This window comes from Lathyrus oleraceus, chromosome 2 (assembly GCF_024323335.1).
Source record: "Lathyrus oleraceus cultivar Zhongwan6 chromosome 2, CAAS_Psat_ZW6_1.0, whole genome shotgun sequence".
NCBI classification, from domain to species: Eukaryota; Viridiplantae; Streptophyta; class Magnoliopsida; order Fabales; family Fabaceae; genus Lathyrus; species Lathyrus oleraceus.
Window position 1 is genome coordinate 452,410,289 of NC_066580.1, and position 24,308 is coordinate 452,434,596.

Sequence of the window (24,308 nt, forward strand, 5' to 3'; positions counted from 1 at the left end):
CGGTGTCGGTATACGCCATTGTTTCGGTGTCGGTAAACATCGAGTTCCACCCAGTCATCGGTAAATGTCTGGTCATTTCTTTTTTGATGTCGGTAAACATCATCTTTCGATGTCGGTAAACATCGAGTCCCACCCCAGTCATCGGTAAATGTCTGGTCATTTTTTTGGTGTCGGTAAACACCATTGTTTCGGTGTCGGTAAACATCGAGTCTTTCCTTCAGTCGTCGGTAAATGTCTGATAATCCCCAACAAAAACCCCCAGTAGAGTCATCTGTAAATGTCCTATCTGGTTTTCGGTTGCAAAAAAAACTTGTTTGCGTCTCACCAATAAATTTCCCACCCCAGTCATCGGTAAATGTCTGGTCACTCTTTTGATGTCGGTAAACATCATTTTTCGATGTCGGTAAACATCGTTTTTCACCCAGTCATCGGTAAATGTCTGGTCACTCTTTTGATGTCGGTAAACATCATCTTTCGATGTCGGTAAACATCGTGTCTCACCCAGTCATCGGTAAATGTCTGGTCATTTCCTTGTTCTCTTGTTAATAAAATCAAATCCCCAGAAGTCGTCGGCAAACGTTTTGTCTGGTATCACCACGAAGATTTTCTTCCTCCCCAAGCGGAGATGCCATCGGTAAGTGGCCCAGTTCTCTTCGATATCGGTAAATATCGAATTCCCAGTTGCAGCAGCCATCGGTAAATGGTCTTGCTAAGTTGACATCGGTAAATGTCCAGTTTCTTTGAAGCCACCATCGGTAAATGGTCTTGCTTCCTTCCTACACCAAGTTGTTTTCCCAGCAGCCATCGGTAAATGGTCTGGCTGAAGTTGATATTGGTAAATATCAAGATCCCAGTTCTAACCATCGGTAAATGGTTTTGTTTTTCAGAAGTTTGTTTTCCACAGCCGCCATCGGTAAATGGTCGTGCTGAAGTCGATATCGGTAAATATCGAGGTTCCAGTTTTCCAACCATCGGTAAATGGTTTTGCTGTTTTGAAGTTGTCATACAGTTGTCATCGGTAAATGACGTGGTTCTTCTTGTATCATATCTAGTCGGTGCAAATTTCTACGGTTCTTTTGTATTCAATCCCTGTTTACCCTGAAAGTCTGACAGCCGTTGCTATCATCCGTTCGGGTTCCCAGCTGATTGAATAGGGGCAGCTGTAGCACCTCAAATTTGCACCTATCATTGTACATACCATTTCATATTAGGTCATAGCATATCATGTTCCATTGCATAACATTTGCATTGTCCTCAGTTGCCTCAAGAGCAAGCAAGCAAGAAATTAGGTCAAACTGATCAGGAGATCAGTCAACCAATCAAGCAAAGTTGTTTCTCAAGGAATCAAAGCCCTAGGGTTTGTCCAACAAGTTCACATGACTTGGGGGACCATTTGAAGTGTTCAAGTCAAGGGTTGAAGGCTCAGAGGTCATCAGTCAATGCATAGCCAGGCAGAAACCCTAAAAAGTCAACAATCAGTCAAAGCAGTGGATGGTGGCCATTCTTGTGGAATTTGGGCACCATGGTCAATAATCAAGAGTTCATACAACTTGGGACATCATTTGAAGTCAAGTTCTCAAGGAATTAGGGTTTGGATTTCATCAGAAGTGGTTCAGTCAGTCCAAAACCCTAGAAAAGTCAAAGTTGGTCAACTGTGGTTGATTTTATGGTTTTGATGGATGGAAATGGTTTGAAGGAGATTATTCATGTCCTAATAGACCTTATGTGTCATGGCAATCAACATCATGGAAGAAAATCAAGTGAAATCAGAAAATTTCCAGAAATAGAAACTGGACCTGTAATTTCAACTGCCAAAAATAGAAACTTCTTGATCCTCAACTTGCATCATGATACAAGCTTCAAATGAATTTTTTCCCAACATGAAAGTTGAAGATCTTGTCCTCCCATTTTCAAAAAGTCCAAGAACTCTCAAATCCCATGTGTGGTTGTCAAGATATGATCAAATCATTTTCACCAATTTTTGAACTTCAACAAGCCATATCTCTCAAACCATAAGGCCAAATTTGGTGGGGTTTTTTCCTACACACCACATTTTTCATCCTCTTTCCAAAAATATAAATTTCATTCATCAAAACCTTACCATTCAAAATGGCATTTTTGGACCTTTTTCATTTAAATTCAAAGTTTGACCAAACTTTGACTTTTTGAATTAAGATTTTTTTTACCAATTGGCCAATTGGAAAATGTTTCATATGTCATTTGTGATTTGTTCCAAGCCTTAAACCATGTCCATACCATCATTCCACCACCATTTTGGACCAAAAGCACAATTTGGCAATTTTGCAAATGGGAGCATATAAGCAAGGCAAGTACAGCAATTGTTAAACAACAGAAAACAACATTTGTAGTGGTCTGTATGCAGCCTGTACCAGGCCCAGCTTGTGCAAACACACCTCCATTATCCACCTTGGTACAAATTAGCAAAGTTGCAAATCATGTCATAAAACAAAAACCAGCTTAACACATCATTAGCAGACCTTAAACAGTTGATATTTAAGTCTCATTTTCTGGATTGCAACCCTAGTTTTTGACAGCCACCAAACAGAAACTTCATTCTCCTCTCTCTTGCATTTTTGCATCCCTGCTCGAATTGGAAGAATCAGCACAAACCACGAGCAAACTTTCATTGTTTCTTCATCTAAACATCTTTGTGAGCTCTTTTGAATCATCACTTCTCAACTGTAAGCCTTCTTTCGAGCTCTGCATCTTCAAAGCACCTCCAATGGCAGTTCGAGTTATGGTTGTTTCCAAGCAAGATTAAGCCAAACCTCTTCAAGACTCCATCATTGTAGAGCATAGAGAGGAACTGTTTCAGCTTCAAACCTTCAAATAATCACTGTTCCATCAAGTTCTTCCAAAATAAGTGAATCGACCTTCTCCTTTTGCCATGCCATAATGTGTTTACGAAAGGTCTTTATATGCTGGTTTCAATGCACTTTGTTTCATTTAAAATGGTGCTCTCATGATGGAGAAATATGAGTTTTCATTTTATGCTTGAATGTTGTTTTCCATCGATTTGCTCACATATGTGTGATTTCATGAAAACCCTTGCCACATTTTTGTTGTTTGGAGTATAATGATGCTATTAGAATGTTTGATTTAGATTTCTGGGCACATTGGATTTTCGAGCTCATGATGTTGATCGAATTTATGCTGCTGCTGTTCATGATCTTTACATGTTTTTTTTCCAGTTTGTTTTCCATGGTCATGTTTGGGAATATGGTTGTTAGATGCTAGTGTCATGCTGCTTGCTTTGCCATTGTGTGTTTTGCTCGAAATCTGTCAGATGATGATGAACCATGAACATGAATTTGATGAATGCTGCTGCATTTAAACATAACTTAGTCCAGAAAAACTCCCATAGTTATGATTGTTTTAATGTTAGTTGATGTTGTTTCATGGCCACGATTATTTGTTAATGTTATTATTCATGTTGATGATTGACTGATGAATGTTAGAGATGATGAATTACATGTTGTCCATGTTAAACTCTACTCTGCCCAGAATTTCTCATGGTTGTTTTGGTTTTTTTTGTTGTTTATGATGTGTTGGCTTGAAGAACATTGTTACTGCCTTGCCGTGTGAGCTGTTTACATTTTGGTATGTGCTGTTGGAAGATGGCCAAATGCCCTGCTGTTTTGCTATTTTAAGCTGCCCAGAAAAATCCTTTGAATTGTGCTTGTCATGTTTGGTTGTTGTTGGTTAATGTTACATGATGAACTTGATGCATATGCCATGCTGTCTGCTTGATGTTGTTGTTCATGTTTCGATGCTTGCAATGTTGGCCATGCTGTTAGAAACCCTAGGTTTTTTTAGAAACTCAGAATTTGAGTCCATTGGCCAGATCACTGTTTCATTGGCTGAGGACCAATGAAAACATTTCATTTGCCTTGCCAAAACGATGCAGTTTAGTTAAGTGACTGCGCTATTTACAAGTATGCCATCGGTTGACCATGTTTGACCCCATTTACCATATCATCTTGTTCATACTTCATCCAAATGTTCATCAACTTGCCAAATTCATTTTTAATTCATTTCAACTCCAAAAATTGTGGGATTTTTTGCATTAAACTCATGAATGAGTCTAGTATTTTATTGTGAATTTTAATTAATTTTTCATTGGCTGGATTTTAAATGATAGTTATTTTCCCAACATGTATGCCAAAATGACACCCTTTGCCATTCCTTTTGTGAAATACTCATGTTGCATCCAATGAGCTTGAAATTTTTTGTGGTGAAACTAGACACATTGACCTTCATTTCCATATAAAGTTTGTGTATTTATCATTTGTGGATTGAGAGTTATGATTTTCTGAAGTTATGTGTTACATTTGGTGCTATACCATGATCATGTATTTTCCCAATTTTTGTTCACATGCTTCCTCTTATCCAATTGACCTCAAATTTTGCATGAATCATCTATCACATGTCTAGTTTGTGTATGAATTTTCTTGGAATTAATCATGCTGTTTTCCATTTATGTGAGAATTTTCTTCCATGCTTAGTCATTTGTTGACTTTTTGTGCTACATGTTGCCAAATCTTTTGTGAAATTCTCAAATCTTATTGTATGATCATGAAATTTCATATGTGATAACTAGACATCTTGAGCTTTGCATTGGTGTTAATCTCATTCATTTCTCATCTGTTTTCAATTTGATATGATTTTTTGAAGTTGACCCATGCTTGTTGACTTTCATTGTGCATGCTTGAATTTGGTTTGACTTCATGATTTTAATTGACTGCCTTCCTCTCATCCAAATGCCATGAAATTTTACATGCTTACCATGTTAGATGTTAGGATTGAGTGTGATTTATTTGATGAGTTTTGAAAATGTTTGGGTTGACTTTTGATGCAAGTCATTCTGTTGACTTTTGTGTGCTTTCCTTTGCCTTACTTTGACTTCAAATGTTCATGAAATGATCATAATGCATGATTTGAAAGTGGGCCCAATTGTGTTGCTTCCTAATTGTTTGACCTTGACTTTGGTTGACTTTTACTTGCTGCTTTGACTTTTTCTTTCATCCTTGACCCTAGGCTAGTCCTAGTGGTCTTCTGTGCTTACTATTGAGTTCCTGTTTCAGGTTGAGCACCATTGCCATTGAGATCATACAAATGTGCTTGGTTTTGATTACATATCATGTACTAACCTTTGTTTTGTAGGTTTGACTCATGTGTTTGAGTCTTGCTTTGCACAGTTGACCTTCTGTAGTTGACTGTTTATCCATTCCTTTTGGTTTTAACTGTGGAACTGTTTACTGATTGGTTTGATTTTTTTTCAGGTACTTTAGTTGCTTAAGTTCTCTGAACTTGCTTTGCTTTGCTATTTAGCAATTTGCTTGAGGTATAATCTCTTTTACTTCATGTAGTCTGGAGTCCCGGCTTGTTAAGTTGGCCGGGCAAACTGTCTGAAGTCCTCCTTAAGAGGCAATGCTTGTGTATGTTTAAAATTGTCCCAAGCAGGAAAAGTCCTTCAAGTAAGGCAATTGGTGGAAGGTAGGGATATGCAATCTATCCCCCACTACTCTTGTTGTGTCATCCCTCTGCTCACACTGCTGTGTGTTGACGCATTGGGATACAAACCCAAGATCTTGTACAAAGTGTACAGTGTCAGAGTCTTCGAGTATAGAAGGGTTCCCACTTTCTGGACCCATGCTCATTTGTCTATTTGATGCTCTCCCTGATTAGGGATAGAAGCAATGAGGCACACCCCTCATCTCCTATTCATCTGCTTCACCTTAGCCTCTCAATGGCAAGGTTAAGAGCAACACCTACCCTATTCCAGTTGGCCCTAGTGCCTAACCTTTTGCTTGAGCCTTTTGTATGCATATAGAGTGTGCTTCTTGTGATTGTGATTGCCTGTTTGCTTTGCCTCTTTAGGTTTAGCTTAGACTTGCCCTTGTGCAAGGTAGGTTGTGCTTGATTTGCTTCCTGTGCAAGTCAGGTCTGTGTGGCTTAACCCTTGTGTGAGCCATACTTAGAGTTGTTTGGCCGAACTACGGCAACTCTGATTCTCATGTTCAGATGAGATACGTAGGCACGAGATGCGATGTCTTGTCGAGTTTGACTAACGACTAACAGCTAATCCGTGCTTGTTTTCGCCCTCGTTGCGATCCTTTCTCTCGCCCTCGTTGCGATCGAGCCTTTCCCTTTCTCTTGCCCTAGTTGCAATCGAGATCCTTTATCCCAGCCTGCCGAACTACGGCAACTCTGATTCTCATGTTCAGATGAGATACGTAGGCACGAGACGCGATGTCTTGCCGAGTTTGATTAACCACTAACACTAACTCTTTTCTCTCACCCCTGTGTGATTGAGATATCCTTTTCTCTCGCCCTCGTTGCGATTGAGACCTCCTCTTTCTCTTGCCCTAGTTGCAATCGAGACCCTTGCTTCCTGTGCAAGCCTTGTCTAGGATAGGTTGGCCCGTGTGCCATTTAGCTAGAAACCTTAACTTAGGGTTGACTTTGCATGACAACATCTAGGCTCGAGTCGTAGTCTCCCTAGAGTTGTGTCTCCCTCTGTTATCTGGTTAGGCTAGAACCTTTGTCCCTGCGTAGGGGAACTACATCGCCCTGATCTTCATACCAGATGAAGTATGTAGGCAGGAGATTGAGCTGATCTCTCCGGCGCCTTTTTCTTTTTGTGTGTGTTGTTTGGCAGTTATAGGCTGAGTCCCCGACTCCCTATCTATCTGTTGTGTGCGTTTAGGTTCGGATGCTGACATAAGTCCAGCGATTGGCAGTCGGGCTCCACGTTTGCCTGTGTTTTGTTTGTCTGTGTGCGTGTCAGCCGAGCTACGAATGCTCTGATTCTTCTCTCGTCCGAGAAGATACGTATGCATAGGATACGATATCCTAGCGAGCATGTTTCGTTTCCCCAGTCCGAACTACTTCGACTCTGATGTCTATGCCTGATAGACTAAGTAGGCCCAGGATACGATGTCCTGCCGAGTCGGTTTCAGTCAGTTTCTTTCGTCTCTTTCAGCCAGTGTGTGTGAGTTTGAGCAGTGTTTAGCAACCAATACTCCTTCCTTTTGTGCGTGGATCCCGTAGAGTACTACGGATGCGTAGGGTGCCTAACACCTTCCCTTCGCATAACCGACTCCCGAACCCATTCTCTTTGGTCGCGAGACCATGTTCTTTCCCAGGTTTACTTCGAGCGTTTCCTTTCCCTCTTTTGGGATAAATAACGCACGGTGGCGGCTCTGTTGTTTCTTTCCTTTCCCGCCGGTTTTTCGCGTAATGCGACAGGTGTCTTAATGTGTGCTGCTGAAACTAAAGGGAACTGCATGATGCATGTTTGGTGCTGCCTACTGCAGATGTGTTGTTCTTGTGCATAATTGTTATTCTTAGGAGATTCTAGGCTTCTCAAACTTCCTAGCCTATCATTTATTATGTCATTTTTATCACTTTTTTATACACTATAATCCACGTCAGAACCACTTTGATTCTGTTTGTTATACCAAAATCAATATAATTGTGTTGATTCCTCTCTTTTATGTCAATTTACCATTAAATTCCTCTGTGATAAAACATTTTATTGTTTGTTTAACAATTTGATCATAATGCATTTACTGTTTGTTAAATATAGTTATAATGTTTTGAAAGTTTTTAATCTATTTGCAATTGATTTTAGGTACATGATAAAGCTTCTCAATTTCAAAAGAAAGGGTGTGATCATTATAAGTTGTTGGAAATCATATTCAACAAAAATAATACAACTGGATTACTTCATCATTCATCTACTCAAGACCCTCCAAATACAAATGAAGAAAATGAGCTTGACAATCAATACCTTAACAATGGGAGTGCGAGTCATGTACGTGTTAATGGTGATAGTTCAGACGATGATCTACATGAAGTTGAGCATATCACACGTAGTGGAAAGAGACAAGTTCAAGTACGATCCAAGAAAGAGTCTACATCACATATGATGGAAGAGACACTTTCGACATGGGCTAAAGCATCTTTGGCAAAAGCTGAGAGGTATAGGGATAGGAGTGTGGAGGCTACTTCACGTGTAACATCAGACTGCTCTCTTACTAAGTGTGTGACTGTTCTGGATGAGATGGAAGACATTCCACATGATGCATATGGAAAAGCTTTGGAAAAGTTTATGAATCCTGATTGGAGAGAAGTGTTCATCGCCATGTCTGTTGAGAGGAAACGTGGATGGGTACTTAGACTTTAAGGATAAAGTCTTACTTAAACTTATGGTGATAGTAATGAGACATACTTCTCTTAGTACTTTGTTTATTATTTTTATGGTTGTGTACTTTGTTCTGTTTGCTGACAATTGTTTGTGTTTTTATGCATTATTTTGAATTTTATAGTTATGTTATAAAACATTTTTATTGAATGTACCATTCTTAAAGTTTTGTTATTAAATTGTATGACAGGTTCTAACCAGAATTGATATTGATGAAAGTGATGATTCTACTTCTGATGCAAGTGATGATGAATTCGCAGAATTTCTCTTTAATAGTATGATTTATAATTATCATCAGAAATACTTTAACAAAGCAAAGGTGTTGACATCTTCGTTGACTGGCCGTGAGTTTGTTGCTGAAGTATTAAATGGATCTGAAACAAGTTGTTTTGATTTATTTCGAATGAAGAAAGAATGTTTTATTAATTTCTGTAATGAATTGAGGGAGAAGAACTACTTATGTGACTCAAGAGATGTGATTGTTGAATAGAAGGTTGCTACATTTTTATTCATAATTGGTCATAATGTTCGTCATAGAGTTGCTTCAATCCGCTTTCAACATTCCACTGAAACAATATCACGCAATTTTAAGGAGGTATTAAGGGCAGTGTGTCGATTTGGAAAGGAACTAATAAATCAAGAGTCCAAAGAGTTTCCTGAAAGAATTAAAAATAATTCAAAATACTATCCTTGGTTTAAGGTATGCACATAATTCATATTCCTCTATTGTAGTTGTATATTTATTTCAACATAATTTGATTATGGTTTACTTATTCATATTATTTGGGTTATGTCTTAAAGAACTGCATAGGTGTGATTGACGGTACACATATCAAGTGCATCGGTTCCTGCAGAAAAATAAATTTCATGTAGAGATAGAAAGATAACAATCACACAAAATGTCATGTGTGCTTGTGATTTTAACATGATGTTTACGTATGTATATTCGGGATGGGAAGGAAGTGCACATGATTCAAAGATTCTTTTGGATGCAATTACAAATCAAAATGCTGAATTTCCTTGGCCACCTAGAGGTAAGTCATGGTATCAACATAAAATTATGTTCAATGAAATTAACAAGTTAAACTAACATATATTTTATTTGATGAAGGTTCCTTTTATCTCGTTGATTCTGGGTATCCATGTATTGGAGGTTTTCTTCCCCCTTATAGGGGTGAAAGGTATCACGCACAAGAATATAGAGGTCAAGGTAGACAACCCAGAAGTCCGGAAAAGTTATTTAACTATAGACACTCGTCTCTAAGGATGACAATTGAGCGTTGTTTTGGGGTGCTGAAAAATAGATTTCCTATTTTAAAGTTGATGCCTCCTTATAAGCCTTCTAGGCAACGACTCATAGTTATTGCGTGTTGTGCTATTCACAATTACATACGCAAGTGGAATTTACCGGACGAGTTGTTTAGGATATGGGAAGAAATGGATCCTATCGAACTTGAGGGAATACAAGAAGGTCCTATCATAGAAGGAACAAGTTCCAATGTCGACAACTTAACAAGGTTATCTAATGAAGGTGCAGCTGAAATGACAATAAAGAGAAATCATATTAGAGATGAGATGTGGGTACACCGTAGCAATTAAGTGAATTAATTATCTCTATGTTACATTTTCATACAAGCAACTTTGAATTTTAGTGGTTATTTCTAAATACTTATGTTAGTTTGATTTCATATGTATGCTTTAGATATTGATATACGCTATAAAATTTGATAACTTTTGTGTGAACAAGTTATTAACTTGACTCTAAAAAGGAATTAAATCATATATTTAATCATAAGAAGTTTCTATCTCGATTTTATTTAGTAATAAAATTTACACTTGTATATTTAAATATGAGTCATTAAAAAATTAATTATTATTTATTAAAATTCTTTTTTATTTTATATTAGTTAAAAAAGTAATTTTTAAAAATTGAGTTATCATTTTTTATTTTCTCATTTCTAAAATTGTTTTTAAAAATAATTTACCAAACAAATATTTCTACTTTCTCATTTTTAAAACAGTTTTGAAAAGTCATGTTACCAAATAATTTTTTTAATAATTCTCTTCTTAAAAATACTTTTTCAAAACATTTTATAAAACATATTTTAAAAAGTGAAAAGCAAATTCAAACGGGCCCTAAAAAACTCATTTTTGTTTTTTATACATTACTATTAATAATATTTTTTAAAGATTTGTGTTATTCATATTTCTTTAAATGTTTGTCTTCTTCTTTCTTTCCACTATTTCATCTTCATGGCTCTTTCTTTGTTGCTATTTCTTTTCAACTTTTCTTCTTCTTCTTTTGTTGTATTTCTTCTTTTATTTTATCTCATATTTATATATTCATTAAAAAAGGAAAAGTCATACTCTTTGATTTATTTATTTCTTTTAATTTTTTTTAGAAAGATCGATATCATTTTAAGTTGAATAAAATTTAAATATGTCTTTAGCGGAATTAGTTATACTTGAATATTTTGACCTAATTCATGAAATTATATGATATTTTAAGACGATTGTTACATTTAAAATGAATTTTATATTTATTTATTTATAATTTGTTAATATATGTATTAATACATAAATTCTTATGCAAACCTGAATTTTCACGTGAATTTGTTAAAATTAGTACGACCATTTCTATAATAGAGTTCTCACTTGAATTTGTTAAAATTTGCCTACAACCATTTTTGCATCACTGAATTCTCATGTAACCCACAACTTGTTTGTTAAATTCCTGAGTTCTCATGGAAGTCGTCTTCTTGTTTATTAAAATTTTCCCAAAACCTATTTCTGCAACTTTCTCATGTGAACCCCATCACTTATTTGTTAAAATTTACATATGAGAACTTCCATGTTCCCACATTATTTATGTCATGAAGTATGAGGACATATATGTTTTTCCTAAAAGTGCATAGAATGATTAGATATCATCATTTTCCTCCGAAGAAGTAAATAATGATGAAAAATGATCATGTTTCATCGAGGGGTACTTATCATTGCATTCAATAGGCTATGTGAGATTTCGTGTAAGAATGTCGATCATTATAAGGAGGTTTTAGAAGGAATTAATAATTTATGTGCCAAAAAAGATAAACTTCATGAACTAAATATCAATGGAAATAGTAAGGCAAATGATCATGTTGTTGGCGATCCAATGAATGTGAAAACCAAAGGTGCCCCTAAAAATAAAAAACTCTACATCAAGCCGCATAAACATAATTCTTATTGTAGAAAGGTCAGACATATAATAAGGAGATATCAATACTTACTTGAATTGCTTTTATAATTGTAGATTAGGAGGAGGAGGATTCACCTGAATCGAATTCCGAATCAAGTCGTTTAAATGTAAGTTGTATATATTATAGAAAATTTCAATCTTGTGATTTATACTGATATTATATTTGCATTATATCCAAGAGTCTATAAATATAGTTATTAAGTTTAATTACATTTATATTTCTCTTCATTGTAAGAAGATTATATCGTGAGGGCACCATTTTTCTACTGTGTCAGAGAATTCATGTACCAAATTTTTGATTGCATAACACTTAACCAAAAACATACTCATTCAATCACTTTTAAATTATAGAATACTTAAATCTTGGATACATGGAAGATGAGGTAGAGATACTCGATGATGAGTTGTCTAGAAATGAATCTTAAGAATTATGGTTAAGGTTAATTTCTATAAAATCGGTTTGTAAGATGGGGATTATCCTTACTTATAAATAAATTTTTAAGTGTATATTGTTCGATGTGAGACTCTTAAATTTAGGTGCCTGTAGGCATAATCAAGAGGTGGTCATAAATATGGTAAAGCTTATGGATATCAAGGATACAAATCAACAAGTAACTTTTTAATTTTGATGTTGACAATGCTTGATGGTTGATCAAGCTATCATCTTGAATCAATATAGACATTTGTTTAAAGTCAACACTATACGGTTTATGAATACCCATGGTTTAACATTTCAAACTCTCAAATGATGGTAATCAACATGGATATATCTCAAATCAAATCAAGAAAACTCAAAGTTCTTGTGTGATGCTAAAATCAAAGAAAATGAATGCAAAACTTCTAGCATCAGAGTGTGAAAGAGAGAAAATGTGAAAACCCAATTGATCGTTTTCGTTTGAGTGATTAGTGTCTTGTAAATACACAAGGGTATTTTTGAAAACATAATGGATAAATCACACACAAACATACTAAAATCATTGAGAAGCCTCTCACTTTTTTAAAATCACCAAAAATATTTTTGGAGCCTAACTAGTTGATTAGGAAAGTATTCAATTGATTATGAGACTATTTACAAATGTCTAATCAATTAGATTTTTGGCCTAATTGATTAGAGGATGGATAATTGAGTCTATAATCGGTTGTGACAGTTTCTCTGTGAGTGGTATCATCTATATATCTAAACCTTCAACTTTGGGTCATAACAATTGTTTATTTGCATTGCCAATCGATTAACCTAATCGTTTAGGTTATTAATTTATCTTATGGACTACTTTTTCAAATTTATACCACACTTTGACCTATAAATAAGGAACTTCTCTATCACTTTTTCACATCCATAAAATGTGAAAAACCTCACTTTTCATTTCATTCATTATCTCTATAAATCTTTCTAATTTTCTATCTTATTTTAGCCTTAGTGTTTTGAGAGTGTTCTTGAGTCTAATGAAGAATATTGTTCTGAGTGAGGACGAAACTGTAAATATACACACACACACGCACACACACACTTTTCTTCTTTCGCTCTACACATTCCATTTTTTCCATCATTGTTCATCATTCTTATGATCTAAAATTCCAATATATTCATCATTATTCTTAATCTCTTGAACAATTCAACATGTAATCTTCGTCTATATCTAAAATTTGATTCTCTAATATGCAATGTTTAAGGTTTAACTTTCCATTTGCTACTTGTTCTCTTAGTTAATATTATTAGGTAATAAGTCTTAGTATGAAATAGAACATAAATATGTAATATAGAATGATTGAGTGAGTATTTGGAAATGGCAAATTCCACAAAAAGTGAAAATATCTGTTTTAATAGTGTTGTGGAGGTGCCTATCTACCTGTGTAATATTACAAAAATAAAGATGTTTCGTGTCCGAATAGTTGTCCTCATTGTGATAATAATTATGATAACAAATGTCACCTATCTTTCAGTTGTGGAAAACCAAGATAAATTTGGAAAGTGGTTGGAATTTGACATATATTTAATGACTAATTGTATATTTTGCAGGGTTTTCGCATTAGGTTTTATTTTTATTTTTATGTAGAATTTTGAAAGAGGAGCACGGTAGGATGGTGTATTATTTTACTAAACAATATTTATTAATTATTTGAATATTATCCACAATATAGATTCATTGTATAGTATTTTTAATAATAAACAATTAATTTGAAAATTTGTCGTGTACTTCCTCACATTCTTTTTCACGACAATTAATTTTATATTTTCTAACCGTATAGACATCATTTAAAGGTTCTCATGATAAATCTCTCCATATGATGGAAAAAATAAAGCTCAATCAATACTCATTATGGTATATGGTTACGAAAAAAATGGATGACACCTAAGCATGCTAGGGATCCTATCGTTGAATGTTTGGTGTTTGTCCAATTTCATGAAGGGGTCTCACAAGATCAATACTGCATATATCACATTTAGTTTTTGACGGTTTTTGTGCCCCCATGAAAAGAAACATTGGCGATGAAACTTTGGATAAGAATATTAGTTTTTCTTTACATGAAGAATATTGATTGTTGTATGATTATATTTGCAAATAACTCATCTAGGATGATAATTTATTGTCCTTTTGTGACGACGTAAGGTCATCCGATGGGAGGTACTGACTCGTTCATATGTTTTTCTTATCCTTAAAAAGAAGAAACGTGAGATAAAACATGTCTTGGATATTGAGAAAGTTAAGATAGTTATTGACCACATATCCTTTGGAAATATGAATTCAATATCGTGGGATAAAACGTGTCTTGGATACTGAATTCAACATCTTTTGACTAAGTGGACAACGACTTTTTCAAGAAATCCCTAGGAATCAGAAATCCCTATAAATACATCATCGTTATTCATACGAAATCCTCATTCCTAGTATGATCCTCGCCCTTGAAATGGGAGCTACCAGATTAAGAGCCAAAAGTGAATCTCAGCTGGTAACCAACTAGATCTCGGAATAATACCAGATCAATGAGCATATGTTGATAAAATATCTGCAGAAGGTACGACATTTGTCATCGTGTTTCATTTCTTTCAAAGTAGAGCACGTCCCCCGTGAACAGAACCTTAGGACAACCCTCTTATCAAAGCTGGCCACCTTGAAGGTCGCGGGGTTCAATATGATAATCATACAGGAAACTCTGGCCTCCCCCCAACATTGAGGAAGGTGAAACATACTCTAGAACTCGTTCTAAAGTCCAGCTGGATGTCACCCATATTGTGTTACATGTAGTCTGGAAAACTCCCACCTGACAGGGAAGAAGCCATGAATATAAGGAAAGTCGCCAAGTACACCCTACTCTCACGGAATCTCTACAGAATGAGGAGGGTTACTCCCATGTTGATATGCTTAGATGCGAACGACGTCGTCTTAGTTCTTATGGGATGGACGTGATGCTTCCCATAGAAATTAAGACGTCGTCATGCCGACGAGTCCATTTCGACGAAGAAGCAAACCAGATAAGATTGAAGTGTACAAAAAATCGGATCGACGAGCTACGAGAAGCCACCCACATTTGAGAGTTTGCTGCCAAACATAGAACCTCTAGGAGATACAACTCTAAGGTAAAGCCGAGAGAGATGCATGAGGGCGACCTGGTATTAAAAGAAGTAGTCATACCTGCACGACAGGGGAAGCTACAACCTAACTAGGAAGGTCAATATCGCATATACCAAAATTGTCTCACGGAGCATACAACTTGCAAGAGGTTGAAGGAATGCTCATACCCTGGACCTTGAACGCACTCCACCACCGATATTACTATAATTAAATTTATTTGTAACTTTCCACTAAACGTTATGCCTGTGTAATTTTGGACAATCATTCAAATGCTTTATTTTGTGACCCCCTCTTTAAAATAAATTATATGTTGGACCTTCATGAAAGGATCATTGTCGTCCCTCAAGGAAATTATATGTTGGACTTTCACGGGAAGATCCTTGTCGCCTCTCATGACAACATGAATAAGTTGGATCTTCATGAAAGGATTCTTGCCTCCCCGTCGAGGCGATTTTATGTTGGACTTCCACGGGAATATCCTTGCCACGTCTCATGGCAACATGAATAAAATGGACCTTCGTGAAAGGATCCTTGTCGCCCCTCGAGGCAATTATATACTGGACTTCCACGAATTCATACCCCAATTTTACCCCTCATTCAATAAATTAATACATGCATCATGACATTTGTATCATTTGCATATCATATCATGCATTTCATTATGTATAATGCCTAGAATGTCAACCAGAATAAATTTTTGAATCTACCGAAAGATTGGTTGAACCGATTCTCAAATGTACATGAAATTAGCGGGCAAAAAATTTCAAAATCAAGCTTACAAATGTCATTTTTACTAATCTATATGCTTACGAACTTTCTCAAAGAATAATTCCCGTTTGGCTAATCGATCAGTACCTCCAACCTCAGAGTTGTCGTCTATCCCTTCTGATATCTCCAACCTCAGAGTGGTCGTCTATCTTTTTCTATCTACCACCTCAGAGTTGTCATTTATCCTTTTCGCATCCCCAGCCTCAGAGTTGATGCATATCCTGGTGTCCCCAACCTTAAAGTTGACGTATACTTCTTGCCCTAACTTCATAATTGTTGTTTGTTAATGTCAATCTCTGCCTCATAATTGATGCCGATCTTTCTTATCTCCAACCTTAGAGCTGATGTTTATCACTTTATGCCCAACCTCAGAGTTGATGTCCTGGCTATCCTGTTATGTCTGACCTCAGAGTTGATATCGATCACTTGTGCTTCAGCCTCAGAGTTGATGTCTATCCTTTCTACCCTTAGCCTCAAAGTTAATGACTGTCTCTTTTTAATCCCTAGCTTTAGAGTTGTCGATGATCAGTTTTATTTCCAACCCCAAAATTGTTGTCTATCTGTTATGCCCAGCCACAGAGTTGATGTTGATCATCTTACACCAACCTTAGAGTTGTTGATTATAATTTGTATCCCAGTCACAAAACTGATGTCTACCATTCCCTCTTTCACTTACTGAATTAATCTTAACCTTATATTATCCCTGGCTCCAGAGTTGATATTGATCATACTTTTGTTTCCAATCGCAGAGTTGAGAATGTACAGTTTTACCTCATTCGCAGTATTGAGGTCAAAAACATTTCAATCCCCAGCAGTCAGTATTGGTCGTGTTTCTATCCCCAACCTCATAGTTGACGTCATAGTATTTGCTTTCAAATTCCCATGTTGTCTTCCTCAGCAAAGTCATATATCACCCTAAAGCCCAGGTTTTACCTGGCAAACCATTTTCAAACATTTTACACAATATATCCCCCAACGGAAAAAGTTATATATTAGTGACTGCTAAAACTTGTTAGTAGAGACAAAAATGAAAAATCAATCATACATTCTATATATAGCATATTGCACACGTCATGCATGTCTAACCTCTCTTTACACATGACCCATTCTCCCCGCAAACATCTCAACTAATCCCTAACGAAAACATATATGTCGTCCATTAAACAATCTCCCATTAATACCCATACCTCACATTACATTTATCCCCAGCGGGTAAACTTTTTGATATTCTAATATTTAATCCTCTCTTACCTCGAATGTTTGAAAGTCGTCGTTATTCATACATTCAGGTTTGAGAATATTAAATAAGGGCAACTACCATACTCCAAAATTTGCCTTCCCGTTTTTATTTTTACCTAACCTTTGGTTTAAGATTCCATCTGCATATCCATGACATCATAGTACATTCATTTTCAGTGAGAAACCCAAGGTCATAGATTCAAGGGTCTTGATCATATAAAGCATGGAAGGAAGGTTGAGTCCCCAAGCTAGGGTTCATTATAATGGTCATGCTTGTATTGGAACTCTTCATCTTGTAGGTATTCATCATGGAGCATAGAGGAAACCTTAATTCATTAGTTTTGGATTGGAGGCATCATCAAGGTCATTCAACCCTTGAAACCCTAATTTCCAGTTGTGGCCCTAGCATTCCCTCATATGTGCATTCAAGATTGAGGTTCATCAGGTTATTCATGGAGCTTCATTGATTGGTTCAACAATTCGCCAGAGGTCTACTTGTTCATGATCTTCATGCTTTGATCAATTGATATTCATTCAAGATGTTACAATCTATTATTGGGTCAAGTATCATTTGGTTGGTTTTGATTAATTGGATCTCAAGTCTTAGAACATGGTGTGTTTCATCTAGTTTAAGAACATTGGGTTATTCAGTTAAGTCCACATTCAGTCATGATGTGCATTCATGTTCATAGTTGGTTAAGATCTTGGTTTGTGCTTGGTCCATTGGATAATCGGTTCACAATCGTTCTAGTTCATCTGTTCATTTCATTATCATTCAAAGTCCATTCATAATAGGTTGTTTTCCTCACAAGTGTTCATGTCCATTGCAAAGATTACATTTTTTGGCCATTTTTGTTACAGTTGACTTTTGGTCAACTATTGACTTTTTGGTCAACCAGTTGACCAAAGTCAACTGACCCCCGTGACCCTCTGAGTCCATTTTCATTTCATTTCATCACGTTTCTTCATTAAAATGCATGTTCCCATGTTTTTTCATACTTAAGAGGCTAGGTCCATTTCTTTGTCTGTTTCTAGGTCAGACCAACAGATGGACCACCATTTGGACCAAGGGACCAAGTCCATGACCAGGTCCAAAACCTGGTCATACTAGTAAACAGACCAATAATTTGACCTACACATTTTTTCAATTTTTCAACCATCCCATACATCATTTCTATTCAATTTCAAAATCATACATATAATTACCAATTCAATCACATACATTCATTTTCAATTCAACATTTCCATTTATTCAATTTCCAAAATACATTCATTCACACATAAACCATTCAACCATTACATACACCATTTCAATGACATAAACCATTACATTTTCAATTTCAAAATTCCATAATTTCATACAAAATTCCATACAATTCCAATTCCAATTTCCAACTATATCTAATTACAACCATAAACCCAACTTTACATTCAATTTCATCTTACAAAACTTATAACAATAAATTCTACATTTCAAAGCTAAGGCAATGCCCATTCAAAGCCAAGCAAATCCAATGCATAGTTCCAATTAATTACAAACTTGATCACAATCCAAGCATCCAAGCAATTCCAGTGCAATGATCCATAGTCGTGGGCAAAATTGAAAACTCAGATTTCACAACTAGCCAATTTCAACAATTCCTAACAGAAACTTCCACCTCTAATCATCTAGCATAAACTTCCAACAATTCTAACCGAATTTTGGAACCTCCAACCCAACTGTCAAAGAATTCACAACAAAATTTCTTAACCAACTCATAATAGTTTTCCAACTACACAACATAGTCATAACAGAACCTCTCAAAAAACCTCAATAAAATTCCAACAGAACTAACAAACCTTCAATCAGAATTTCGAACAAAACTTCTGACCTCAACTTCTAACTGCAAATCTCACTCCCTCAAACTTTCTCTAACCTTCAATAACTTTTATTTTCACAACTAATTTCAAAACTCCCCTCAAATCACTACCTAGCTGTCATAACCTCCATATAACTAACAAAACCTCTAACTCTCTCTAACTTCAATTACTATTGAAAACTTGAATGCACATAACACCTCCAACCACCTTCCCTTTCACTCACTCACACCAACTAAGTTTCAACAAAAAGCCAAAGACTCCTAACAATTTCTGAACGAACTGAACCTCACTCTCTCAATCAACTTTATAACCACCTCTAACAAAACCAACCTCTCACAACACTCCTAACAACTTCCTTCCGCTAATAACCACTAAAGGAAATTGTCTAACAACCTTCAACAGATTCACAAAAAACTTCTCAAGAAAACTTCCAACAGAAATCAACAAGATAAATTCATAGAAACAGAATTGAAGGAGAAGGAACAAGAAGCATTCAAAGGAACAAAAACAGAAAAACCGAAGGAGAAGCATACCAATTCGAAAAGAAGGCTTCACGATAGAATTGTAACAAGTAATTCAAAGGAAGCTCATCGCGAATCCACAGCGTCTTCATCTTCATCTCAATTAACAACGCGCGAACGCGAATCTTCATTCTTAATCACAAACGCAACGCACACGAAGCCACAATGAGCAGAAGCACGCCATTACAAATGAAGAAGGGATCAAAGACATCAAATGTTGAGGCGACCTTTTCGTTGATTCTCGGATGCCACCGAGCGATTTTTTCTCCGGCGCCGTGAAGTTTCGTTTCGTTCGTATTTGGACCAGGGCAACTCTTTGGAATGCACTTCTGTTGAGGGAAAACTTTACTTTATACCCCAATATTTATCCATCTACCCCTAAATTTTATAAAAAGTACCAATTTTATCCTTATATATTTTTAACTAATTTATTATTTTATTTTTAAATATTTTTTAAATTTTATTTTGCGTACCGAAAGAGTTTGCAAAAGAGTTTCAGTAATATTTTTCAAGTATTTTTAAACTTTTTGTGTGTGTACCAGAAGAGTTTGCAAAAGAGTTCTGGTATACAAAAATTGACTACCGGAACTCTTTTGTAAAGTCTTCCGGTATACAAAAAAAAATGCTTGAAAAATGAGTATCGGAACTCTATTGCAAAGTCTTCCGGTACGTAAAAATTGACTACTGGAACTTTTTTGCAAAGTCTTCCTATACGCAAAAAAATATTAAAAAAATACTTGAAAAATGACTACCGGAACTCTTTTGCAAAGTCTTCTGGTACATAAAAAATGACTATCGGAACTCTTTTGCAAAGTCTTCCGATACACAGAAATATTTTAAAAATGCTTGAAAAATGACTACCGGAACTCTTTTGCAAAGTCTTTCGGTACACAAAAATTGACTACCGAAACTCTTTTGCAAAGTCTTCTAGTATACAAAAAAATGTTAAAAAAATGCTAGAAAAATGACTACCGGAACTCTTTTGTAAAGTCTTCCGGTACACACAAAAAAATTAAATTTTTTAAAAATAAAATAATAAATTAGTTAAAAATATATAAGGAAAAAATTGATATTTTTATAAAATGCAGGGGTGTAGGGATAAATGTAGGGGTATAAGGTAAAACTTTCCTGTAGATGGTGCTTGGGTGTTGGTGTGAACGCGGTCTTGGGATGAAAATTGGGCCTTCTTGGCCCAACCAAGTGTTTATTTGCACCTCAACCTATTTGATTCACCCTCTAGCGCAATGATTTGTTCATGCTAATCTCTCTTAATTTTAATTTATATTAATTTATTTCAACTTCTTGTTAATTAACATTGCCCCTGATTTTTCTTTTAATCTTGTTAAAATTAGGATTTTCCTGATTTTTGATAATTAGGGATTAACATGGTTTTTAATTAATTAGGTTTAATTTATCATTTGATTATTATAGTTTGATTAGAAATTCGATTAATCAAGTTAATTACATCTTTTGAATTTTTCAGAATTAATTCAATTATAGCTAATCATGTCATGCTTTGGTATCACTTGTCATCAAATTTTGGTTGACTCTTTTTTCCATTTTGTTCATGATTTGATTAATATGTGTAATTGTTGATTTTTATCATGATTCGTTCTTTAGTTAATTTCCATTCAATTCGAACATTGCATTGTTATTGCCATGTCCATGTGTAGGTTAGATAATGGTGATTTAGGTTGTTAACTTGCCTTTGATTAATTTAATCCATAATCCATGTTTAGGTTAATTCTTTGATCATTAGATTTAATGTCCATTTTAATTGTCCATTTAATTGATTCATTTAGTTTGTGATCATCTTATGGAAATTGAAAATGCCATTTCAATTTATGTGATGTATGCCTTGTGTATGTCTATTTTATTTGCCATGATGATGGGATTAGTCTTTGATTATTTATCCATGATTAATCCATTTTCATTTGAATTGATTAAAGCCATCGAACATGTTTACAATTGGTGCATCATTCTCATTAGTTTTGATTTCATACTAAATCCATTTATTTGTCTGATTACATGGACCATTATGACTTCAAGTTTGGATCCATGATATTATCCTTTAATCATTCATTTTTCCTTGTATTGCTTGAGGACACCATGCCACTTGATTTTTTTAGACATGGTGCTTGGATTGTAACTTGTATGTTTCAATTCCTTACCTTTTGTATTGTATGGTTCATCCCCCATTGTGGGTCACATGTCCCCCCATCCCACGTAAGTGTAATATCTTAGGTTTACTATTCTTTTATAGCTTTTCATGCATGCTAACTAAAAGATAAAACCAAACGATAAAATAAAACTTTTCAAAAGACAAAAAGCACACTTGATCCAACGTCAAGTGTTTTCCAAATCAAATTCACATCATAGCAACGCGAGTGCTTGATCCAACGTTAAGTACCTCATTCCATTATCCATACAATTCTTTAATCTATCTCTATCTCCATTCTTCACACACTTTTTCACAATAAATTCCAGACACTTGATCCAGCGTCAAGTACATTTTCAAAACATTTTCTCAATAAACTGGAATGCAAAAACGGGGTGTACGTACTTGTAAACAACATTCAAGTACTTGGGTTTTTGGTCGTACCTACCTCGTGGCCCGATGCTTGACTTCCTCCTCAAAACATCTAACAATAAAACGAGTACAATCTGGTGCTCTGAGAGATAAACAAAGTGGTTAGGATGCCACTGTCCTCTCAACTCCCGAGTATTCTAATTGTTGGTCGTACTTAGCTAATGGTTAGATACTTGTCTCCCTATAAGTACCAATGATTAAACTAGCCAAATCATTTCACAAATAAAAACTCTTTTGGATGAAAAAGAGTGGTTAGAATGCAACTTTCCTCTCAACTCCCAAGTATTCAGATTTTTTGTCGTACTTAGCCAAGGTTGATGCTTATCTCCGTACTAAAATCAACCTCAACCGATCAAATCATTTTTCTACCTTAGGGCATCTTTCAAACCTTTTCAGAAATGGCGTGTTACTTCCGTTTTACCGTGAATGACGCTTAAGCCTCTATGCATGGGCAAGTAATGTTTAACTGCTAGAGTGTGATCCAAGCGCATGCATTCTATCATAAACAAATAAACAATTAGCGCTTACATGCCCAAGCATACATGCAAGTTGATTATAGAACGCGAACGTCAACACTGTTTATTAAAAACAATCAAACAAATACTCTGTTTTGTGAGCGGAACTACGGAGCTCTGACTTCCTTATTGCACGAATGAGGATACATATGCACAAGGGTTCGAATCCTTGGCGAGCACACTAAATTAAAACTTATTTTCTATTCCCATCTTATTCATTTTGTTTCACCAATAGCAAGTAACATTCAGATAAATAACATCCATATGCATTGATACAAGCTAGCGGTTCCCATTGAGTACGATGGATGTGAGGGGTAGTAATATCTTCCCCTTGCATAACTGAGTTCCAAATCCGCTCTTGGTTATGAAGACCATTCTCTTTGGGGTTTTATCGATATTTTCCCTTTCCTTTGGAATAAATAAAATTCGGTGGCGACTTTGTATTTTTTGCGGCGCGAATCCGCCTAAAGGAGATACATCCTGCCTGATGGACTCTTGAATTCCTAAGGGTTGACAAAAGCCTCATAAGGGGAAATTTTAGTCCTTGGAGTACTCTCATTAACCGAGGGTGAAAAACATTTTGCCCTCTACCGAAGGACTCGTGTCTGAGGGACTGTGTAATGTTATATTTGCAAATAACCTGCCTAGAGCGACAACTTGGAATTGCCCTAGGAAATGGGTGACGACGCATGGTCGCCCGAAGGGAGGTACCACCTTTCCCCTACGTTTTCCTCGCCCATAGGAAGAAGAAACATGGTATAATACGTGTCTTAGATAACGAAAAAGTCAAGATAGTTACTGACCCACATATCCCTTGAAAATAGGAATTCATCAATCCACCTTTTGATTAGGTGGGCGACAACCTTTTCCAAGAAAGCCTTAGGAATCAAGAATCCCTATAAATACTCCACCCTCAAAGGGATGATAAATGAAGTCATATTCACTCAATACCACTTAATACTTCTTAGAGAGCACTTCACTCCCAACAACCATAACACCGATAATTTAACAGCATGTCTACAACCTAGCAATACCGTACGCCAATAGAGCTCTCACCTTATGTGAGTTGGTCTCTTAAACAGCCTCAAATACCACTATATACCACTACTTGCCACCATGAGCTATCCCTCACCCCATTTGTGTAATACACCTACTACATGCTCTTAGTCTTCTCGCCCTTACATGGGGAACACACACACATCCAGGGATTTTTTGGATAGAAAAATTATCAAACCATAGGTTGACTACTACGACTTATTGTAGCACCAATTCACCTTCCCACATCTCTCTTCGAATGACTTTGGAGTTATACCTCCTAATTGCTCTCTATTTAGCGACAAACTCTCAAATGTGGGCAATATCTCTTATTTTATCCACTAGGTAAATGCTACATCTTAGACCTACCTCATTCTCTTCCTTGTTAAAATGAGAGTATCCCCATGTTGGCATGTCGACTTCGACTGGTAGCATGGCTTCCACTCCATATACTAGTGTAAAAGTGGTTTACCCGGTGGTGGCGTAAGGGCTAGTGTGATATGACCACAACACTTCATGAAACTTCTCGACCCATAAACCTTTGGCCTCCTCCAGCTTCTTCTTGATCCATTTCAATATTACCTTATTATCTGACTCTACTTGTCCATTTGCCTGTGGGCGACGACATATACAAACTTGGTTTGTACTTCCATGTCTTTGTAAAAATCGATTAAGAAGGCATTTGCAAACTGAGTTCCATAATCTGAGACGATGATTCCTGGTAAACCGAACCTACATAT

The 24,308-nt window shown here is 35.9% G+C and overlaps 2 protein-coding genes across 2 annotated transcripts in view; both read left to right on the forward strand.

Moving 5' to 3' along the window:
• The window catches only part of LOC127123681 (L10-interacting MYB domain-containing protein), a gene marked incomplete at its 3' end in the record, with an annotated part of 28,556 nt that extends 20,668 nt beyond the window's left edge, over nucleotides 1–7,888 (forward strand). Inside the window, exon 2 of the mRNA XM_051053883.1 lies at nucleotides 7,658–7,888. Within this exon, the coding sequence (XP_050909840.1) occupies nucleotides 7,658–7,888 (231 nt within the window). The remainder of the gene's footprint in view (nucleotides 1–7,657) is intronic.
• Nucleotides 7,889–9,123: 1,235 nt separating this feature from the next.
• LOC127120288 (protein ALP1-like) lies at nucleotides 9,124–9,890 on the forward strand. Its single transcript, XM_051050702.1, has 2 exons — nucleotides 9,124–9,264; nucleotides 9,342–9,890. The coding sequence occupies exons 1-2, from the start codon at nucleotides 9,135–9,137 to the stop codon at nucleotides 9,827–9,829; spliced, it is 618 nt and encodes a 205-aa protein (XP_050906659.1). The 5' UTR covers nucleotides 9,124–9,134; the 3' UTR covers nucleotides 9,830–9,890.
• Nucleotides 9,891–24,308: the final 14,418 nt, after the last annotated feature.

Bases quoted from the DNA above. Each gene is read 5' to 3' on its own strand.
- LOC127120288 (XM_051050702.1), top strand. From the start codon at position 9,135: ATGTGTGCTTGTGATTTTAACATGATGTTTACGTATGTATATTCGGGA. The intron at 9,265-9,341 runs GTAAGTCATGGT...TATTTGATGAAG, and splicing joins ATTTCCTTGGCCACCTAGAG to GTTCCTTTTATCTCGTTGAT.